We start from the raw sequence: 8,687 nt of genomic DNA on the forward strand, positions 1-8,687 counted from the left end.
GGGAATTCAGGGCCAAGAAGTGTATAAAAATGAACCTCATTATCTCTTTACTACCACAAGTCTGCTATTTAGATTCTTCACTAATTAAGCACCCAAAGCCTAACTTGGAAAGAATAGAGAACTAATCTTCCTTCCTTCCTAACTAGGAAAGATTAGAGCTCTCTTCAAGAAAATTAAAGATATCAAGGGAATATTTCATGCAAAGATGAGCACAATAAAGGAGAGAAATGGTATGGACCTAACAGAAGCAGAAGACATTAAGAAGAGGTGGTAAGAATACACAGAAGAACTGTACAAAAAAGATTTTTAAGACCAAGATAATCACGATGGTGTGATCACTCACCTAGAACCAGACATCCTGGAATGTGAAGTCAAGTGAGCGTTAGTCACTATAAACAAAGCTAGTGGAGGTGATGGAACTCCAGTTGAGCTACTTCAAATCCTAAAAGATGATGCTGTGAAAGTACTGCACTCAACATGTCAGCAAATTTGGAAAACTCAGCAGTGGCCACAGGACTGGAAAAGGTTAGTTTTCATTCTAATCCCAAAGAAAAGCAATGCCAAAGAATTCTCATACTACCACACAACTGCATTCATCTCACATGCTTGCAAAGTAATGCTCAAAAATCTCCAAGCCAGGCTTCAACAGTACATGAACTATGAACTTCTAATATTCAAGTTGGTTTTAGAAAATGCAGAGGAACCAGAGATCAAATTGCCAACATCCACTGGATCATCGAAAAACCAAGACAGTTCCAGAAAAACATCTACTTCTGCTTTACTGATGATGCCAAAGCCTTTGACTGTGTGGATCACAACAAACTGTGGAAAATTCTTCAAAAGATGGGAATACCAGACCACTTGACCTGCCTCCTGAGAAATCTATATTCAGTTCAAGAAGCAACAGTTAGAGCTGGACATGAAACAACAGGCTGGTTCCAAATTGAGAAAGGAGTACATCAAGGCTGTATATTGTTACCCTACTTATTTAACTTCCATGCAGTGTACATCATGTGAAATGCTAGGCTGGAGGAAGCACAAGCTGGAGTCAAGATTGCCAGGAGAAATATCAATAACTGCAGATGCGCAGATGACATCAACATTATGGCAGAAAGCAAAGAACTAAAGAGCCTCTTGATGAAAATCAAAGAGGAGAGTGGAAAAGTTGGCTTAAAACTCAATATTCAATAAACTAAGATCGTGACATCTGGTCCCATCACTTCATGGCAAACAGATGGGGAAACAATGGAAACAGTGACAGACTTTATTTTCCTGGGCTCCAAAATCACTGCAGATGGTGACTGCAGCCATGAAATTAAAAGACGCTTGCTCCTTGGAAGAAAAGCTGTGACCAACCTAGACAGCATATTCAAAAGCAGAGACATTACTTTGCCAATAAAGGTCCATCTAGTCAAGGCTACGGTTTTTCCGGTAGTCATGTATACAAATGAGAGTTGGACTATAAAGAAAGCTGAGTGCTGAAGAATTAATGCTTCTGAACTGTGGTGTTGGAGAAGACCCTTGAGTCTCTTGGAATGCAAGCAGATCCAACCAGTGAATCCTAAAGGAAATCAGTACTGAATATTCATTGGAAGGACTGATGCTGAAGCTTGAAAGTCCAATATTTTGGCCACCTGATGAGAAGAACCAACTCATTGGAAAAGACTCTGATGCTGGTAAAGACTGAAGGCGGGAAGATAAGGGGACAACAGAGGATGATGATGGTTGGATGGCATCACCAACGCGACAGAAATGTGTTTGAGAAGGCTCCAGGAGTTGGTGATGGGCAGGGATGCCTGGCATGCTGCAGTCCATGGGGTCACAAAGAGTCTGACAAGACTGAGCGACTGAACTGAACTGAACTGACTGAAAGCCTAATTTTCTTTGTTCTGTCAATTCCTCACAGGTTTATAGTTTCTCTGTCTAAAAAAGTATAAGAGCTGCCTATTGTGACCACTTCTTAGGTCTCATTTCTATGAGACCTCCAGGACACATAAATTAAAACTTGTTTCTTTTCTCCCATTGATTTATCTTGTGTCAGTTTTATCAGCGCAGCCACAAGAAATCAAGAGAGTTGGGGTGGAGGGGGATTTCCCCTCCCTGACACTATACATCAGGATGCAGGCCAAGGCCTTTAACCCCTATCACCACATTTAATACTTTGGCCACCTGATGCGAACAGCTGACTCATTGGAAAAGACAGTGATGCTGGGAAAGATTGAGGGCAGGAGGAGAAGGGGACGACAGAGGATGAGATGGTTGGATGGCATCACCAACTTGATGGAAATGGGTCTGGGTGGACTCCGGGAGTTGGTGACGGACAGGGAGGCCTGGCATGCTGTGGTTCATGGGGTCGGAGAGTCGGACACGACTGAGTGACTGAACTGAACTGAACCACATTTAATCAACTTTATGAGGTAGGCACTATGATTATGCCCATTTCTCAGATGGAGAAGCTGATGCTGTTGGTACCTTGAGACAGGTAAGCGTGTAACAGAGACAGATGCATACTGAGGCAGCCTGCCTCTAGGATTCAGCAGTTCTATAGATCATCCACAGGCCACCTTGAGAATTGGAAAAAGCAATTGTCATTTTAAGGATTCAGCTTTGAAATGATTTTTTTTTTTTAAGTTTGAGGGAAGGATTCTTTAAGGAAAAAATACTGCTTCTGATAAAAACAAAACCTTTAAAAAAAAAAAAAGGAGACGAAACATTTACACTTCCTGAAAGTCCATGGCAAGTTGCTATTTTGATTTTTCAATCACATCTTCTATTACTTCCATCATTTCCTCAGCTTTGCTCTCAGTTCCTTCTGTGTCTGTGTGTGTGCACGCGTGCATGTGCACTTAGTCGTGTGTGACTCTGTTGCCACGTGGACTGCAGCCCATCAGGCGCCTCTGTTCACGGAATCTTCCAGGCAAGAATACTGGAGTGGGTTGCCATTTCCTATAAAAGCGTTTTCTTCAAAGCCTGGGCCTTTGATAAGGCTCACAGTGACCTCTAGTGGGCATTTTCTCAAAAAGCCTTACTTTTCTTCTTCCTGTGAATGCACCTGATAAACTGGTAAAAATGCCCCCAGATCCCAGCTCCCAGCAATGCAAAACGTTGGTCAGGTTCCTTGGCAGTTGCCGCAGAAAAAAGGCCAACATTTCATACCTCCACTCTGAGCTTGGTCTGACCTCTGGCTACTCCAAATATGGCCCACAGATCATCAGCAAGGGCTTCACTGGGGAGTGTGAAATATCCCGACCTACAGAATCAGGGTCTAGATTTCACCAAAATCCCCAAGTGACTGAAATGCACATTAAAGATTAACACTGCCCTATTTTTAAATTATTTACAGTGAATAACATGAATGCATATAAATCCTATTACCAGTTACTAAATGAATCTCCTTATACTGGAAATAGTAAAATCCACTAACTGCTTTATTTTTTTTTAATAATTTTATTTATTTATTTTTGGCAGTGCTGGGTCTTTGCTGCTGCTCTGGCTCTTCTCCAGTTGCAGCAAGCGGGGGTTACTCTCTAGTTTTGGTGCTCAGGCTTCTCAATATGGTGGCTTCTCTTGTCGCGGGCTTGGGTAGTTGAGGCACGTGGGCTCAGCAGTTGCAGCTCCGGGGTTCTAGAGCACAGGCTCAATAGTTGTGTGGCGCGCAGGCTTAGTTGCTCCAAGCTATGTGGGATCTTCCTGGATCGGGGATTGAACCCGTGTCTCCTGCACTGGCAGGTGGATTCTTCAACACTGAGAGACCACAGAAGCTCCAACTAACCGCTTTTTAATTCTCAAGTGACTTTTTAATTGCTAATGACATAATCTGGCCACACAACTTTTTATCCCCCAATCACAATGTACTCCCCTTCCCTAACAGTCTTAAAATGTAGAAATTCTGACTCCAAGGAACAGTATTTTTACCAGTACTATGACCACAGGATTGAACAGGAAATGCCATCCACAGTGCACTGGCCATCTCACAAGTGAAGTCAGTGGTAACAAAAAGTGTGGGTGAAAAGAGGTATTCTGGGGAGACCCATTACAACACAGCAGGATTCAGGAGCCACAGAACCCAAGAACCTCAGCCCACAACCTAGGCTGAAGGACCAGCTGACGATAATGATTAAGTTCACAGGACTGATAAATCTACCATATGACACAGCAATCCCACTACTGGGCATACACCCTGAGGAAACCAGAACTGAAAAAGACACATGTACCCTGATGTTCACTGCAGCACTATTTACAGTAGCTAGGACATGGAAGCAACACAGATGTCCACTGGCAGATGAATGGAAAAGGAAGTTGTGGTACATATACACGATGGAATATTACTCAAGTATAAAAAGGCATGTATTTGAGTCAGTTCTAATAAAGTGGATGAACCTAGAACCTATCATACAGAGTGAAGCACGTCAGAAAGAGAAAGACAAATATCATATATTAACACATACATATGGAGTCTAGAAAGATGGTACCGATGATCCTATGTGCAGGGCAGCAAAGGAGACACGGATATAAAGAACAGACTTTTGAACTGAGTGGGGCAAGGAGAGGGTGGGATGATTTGAGAGAGTAGCACTGAAATATAAACATCAGCATATGTATATGTAAAATAGATAGCCAGAGGGAGCTTGATGACTCAGGGCACCCAAAGTCAGTGCTCTGTGACAACCTGAAGGGATGGGTGGGGGGAGGTGGAAGGGGGATTCAGGAGGGAGGGGACATATGTATGCCTATGGCCGATTCACACTGATGTATGACAAAAACCATCACAATACTGTAAAGTAATTATCCTGCAATTAAATTTTTTTTTTTTAATCACAGGCTTGAGCTTCAAACCTCAGTGCTCCTTGCAGGCTGTAAAACTAACTGAACTGCTTCATCTGTCTCCATTTTTTCATCTGAAAAATGGGATTTTTAGGAGATAAGATGTTGCACCTTCAGCTCTAAGCACAGCATTCAGCACAAATTAAAAAAGCTCAATAAATACCTCAGTTAATGTCACAAACACTTTTCTCCTCTGAGGGCCTCCTTAGTTTCCTTATTCATTCAATAATATTATTCAACACCTACTATCTGCCAAGCTCCAGGCCAAGCACTGGAAATACAATGATGGTTAAAACCCAGTCCCTTTAACTTGAAGAGCATCAAGTCTCCAGAGCAAACTGAAAGATGAACACGTGCTACCACAGACAAATGTTTAGAGGACAGTCAGACTAGGAAGTGTGGCAACACTTGATGCTAAAAGCCTTATGGCTCCTCTCTCCGTAAAAAAAATAATATATATATATATATAGTCGTTATTTAGTCACTAAACAACTCTTTGTGTCCCTCTGTCCATGCGATTTCCCAGGCAAGAATACTGGAATGGGTTGCTAGTTCCCTCTCCAGGGGATCTTCCTGACCCAGGGATCGAACCCTAGTCTCTTGCATTGGCAGGTGGATTCTTTAACACTGAGCCACCTGGGAAGCCCCAAAGTAAAATATACCAAAGGTAAAAATGCTCTGAAATTAAACAGCATCTTCCTGGATCTTCTAATTACAAAATTCCAGCCAACTAAGTTCACTGAAGCCATATGTTATGGCATTTAAGTCCTAGTAATCCCCTAAAAGGACTTTTGCGTGACCAGGTCAAAGAAAACTCAGGGCAGGACATATAAGAACTCACTGTCATCTAATGCTAATTTAGTGCACCGAGCCTTTCAAGGAAGACTCTTTAAAGAGTTAGCCAGGTGAAGGAAATACAAACCAGAAGTATGTATCTGATTATTTCTAAGGTCCAGGGCTGTATATGTTTTCATTTGTTCACTTACTCGCTCATTTAACGTAAACCACTTCACATCACTTGCAGATAAAGATTAGAAAGTAATTTCCCTTTCTGAGATGTAGAGGAGAGCTCACGTGCCCATATGATTCCACCACTATCACAACTTGCTCCCGTTCTTCACACAACTGTCCTAGGAAATCCCATGGACACAGGGACGCAAAGAGTTGCTTAGACTTAGCGACTAAACAACAACTATATATATATATATATATTTTATCTTACAGAGAGAGGAGCCATAAGGCTTCAGCTGCTGCTGGAGCGCCAATCTCTCCTAGCTACTCCAGCCAGAAGGGCCCCTACACACCCATTAGCCTCCGCACACGCCCACAGCTCCTTCTCCATGAACTCCTATTCATCCTCCAAAACTCAATTTATGACTCCTCCTCTCTCAAGCCTTCCCGAAGCCGTCAGGTGTGCCTCATCCCAGAGCCTTCTTCGGTCATTCTTCTATTCTGCGTATCTGCTCCGCTAAACAGCAGCTCCTTGAATCCAAGGAGTATGTCTAAGGGTTCTGTATTCTGAAGTTCTACGCCCGCCCGGTGCAGGGAGCGCCCTGCAGAGTCGGATGAATGGCAAGTTTCCTCTACAAGAAGCCACACAGCCAGGCCCCGGAGTTGTCCAGACCAGGGCTGAGTCCACCATTCTCTGCATCCGCGCCCCCAGAACACGCGCCAACTTCTGGGAAAGCGGAAGCCGGGGAACTTGAGCTTTTTTTTGAGGAAACGAATGGAGAAAGGAACGGGGAGGGCAATAGGAGGAGAGTACCAAGACCCCACCGGTCCGGCATCAGGAATGTCCGCTGACTCCGGGTAGCCGCCCCACCTGGAGACTGGGTGGGAGACTTCACCAAACCCAACGGATAACAGTTCATACACTCCCTCGCGGAGACACACACCCAGAAACAAGAGTCCCGAAGACAGCCAAGGCCACTACCTCCCTGAACCCCACTCGCCGCTTCTTCCTTACCAGGGAAAGGCGGCCATCTTCCCAGTCACATGACCGCTGGGTCTGGAACCGCCCGCCCAATTCACCCTCAGACCCCGCCCCGCCCGGCCGCCATGTTTGCGAGGGGCGGGCTCACTCCTGCCGCGCCGGGGCCGCCGTGGTTGTCAGGGGCACCATAGGCGGCCGCCGCAGTAGCGCTGACGTCAGTGGGGACTTCTGTGCAGGTGAACGTCTGGTCCGCAGCGCCCTCTGCAGGCGGTGAAGAATCCCGACGCCTACTGAGGGAAAGGGACGACAGAGAGGACTAGATGGTTGGATGGCATCAGGGATTCAATGGACATGTTTGTGGAGGACAGGGGAGCCTGGCGTGCTGCAGTCAATGGGGTCGCCAAGAGTCAGACACGACTGAGCGACTGACCAACAACTGAGGGAAGATGCTAACCCCAGCAGAGGATGGGAAGAAGGCGCCCCTAGGCTTGCTTTTGAGGCTAATTCTGTTTGGCTGGCTAAGCCACGGCCCCCCCGCCAGCCAACCACGCCCCGCTCCGTGCACCGAAAAAGTTAGGCTCTTCCGATATTCTGCTCCCAGGAATAACAACGTGCGTCTCTAAGGGCTGCCCTAGATCCAAATGGACAGCCGTAGATCCAAATGGACAGCTCTCGACTGGAATTAAACTGGAAAAATGGGGGTTAGCATTTCACCCCACTTAGCAGAGCCGTTCGTTTCTATGAAGGTGGTTGTTCGTTTCCACTACAGAACTTCCCATGCTCTGGTGTTTTCTCTGATTTAAAAAAGAAAAAGGAAAAGAATTCAGGATATTTTAACAAATGCTGACCATTGTAGCTTCCCTTGTGTCTCAGCTGGTAACGAATCCGTCTGCGATACAGGAGACCTGGGTTCGATCCCTGGGTTGGGAGGATCCCCTGAGGAAGGGAAAGGCTACGCACTCCAGTATTCTGGCCTGGAGAATTCCATGGAATGTACAGTACACGGGGTCGCAAATAGTCGGACACGGCTAAGCAACTTTCACTTTCACACCATTGTAAGTAAACATGTGTCATGCTGGAGTTTGCATTCAATTTTCCTTTATTCCTCGATAAACCTGAGACCAGTCCTGGGTGTTCATTGGCAGGACTGATGCTGAGGCTGAAACGCCAATACTTTGGCCACCTCATGCGAAGAGTTGACTCATTGGAAAAGACCCTGATGCTGGGAGGGATTGGGGGCAGGAAGAGAAGGGGATGACAGAGGATGAGATGGCTGGATGGCATCACTGACTCGATGGACATGAGTTTGAGTGAACTCCGGGAGTTGGTGACGGACAGGGAGGCCTGGCATGCTGTGACACGACTGAGAGACTGATTGAACTGAACTGATGACTGAAAGTCTCTTTTGTTTTTCAAAATTATTTTTAAACCTATATGTATGCTCACTATGGTCTGTTAGGGATAGCTTTCCAACTTCACTTTTTTTTTTTATAACTACTACTCTTCATTTCAGGGAAAGAAGGGGAGTTGTGTGTGGTTGTTCATGGGACAGTGACACCTAACAAAAAAAAAAAAGATCTTCATCTCCAAAATGGATCCTTGTTTTCAGCTCAATATGAATAATAAAGAGTCCCCAGCCATACTCATTATTCCCAACATATGAAATAAACAAGATTAAAGGGTAGCCATAGGAAAAGGGAGGGGCTCTTCTCACACTGCCTTGAAGACTATCAAATACAGTATCTCCTCAATAAGAGGTAAAAACAAGGACCACTGGACTATCCTCACACTAGACAGTAGGGCAACATCAAGAGTTGGAGGCTTAACGCTGCAAAATTAGCAGCTTGATGTGAGCCTCAACCCTAGCATTCTCTCCCGGTGGCTCAGCTCCAGCTGAAGACATTTCCAGCTCCAGTGAACTTCTTCCCTC

The 8,687-nt window shown here is 45.1% G+C and overlaps 1 protein-coding gene across 2 annotated transcripts in view; it reads right to left on the minus strand.

The window, feature by feature from the left end:
* The window catches only part of VPS35L (VPS35 endosomal protein sorting factor like), a 141,149-nt gene extending 134,330 nt beyond the window's left edge, over nucleotides 1–6,819 (minus strand). For both annotated transcript variants that reach the window (XM_052654166.1, XM_052654175.1), the window contains exon 1: nucleotides 6,791–6,819. In XM_052654166.1, the coding sequence (XP_052510126.1) occupies nucleotides 6,791–6,807 (17 nt within the window). In that variant the 5' untranslated portion in view covers nucleotides 6,808–6,819. The remainder of the gene's footprint in view (nucleotides 1–6,790) is intronic.
* Between the last annotated feature and the right edge of the window lie 1,868 nt (nucleotides 6,820–8,687).

The sequence above is a fragment of the Budorcas taxicolor genome, chromosome 2, assembly GCF_023091745.1.
Source record: "Budorcas taxicolor isolate Tak-1 chromosome 2, Takin1.1, whole genome shotgun sequence".
NCBI classification, from domain to species: domain Eukaryota; kingdom Metazoa; phylum Chordata; class Mammalia; order Artiodactyla; family Bovidae; genus Budorcas; species Budorcas taxicolor.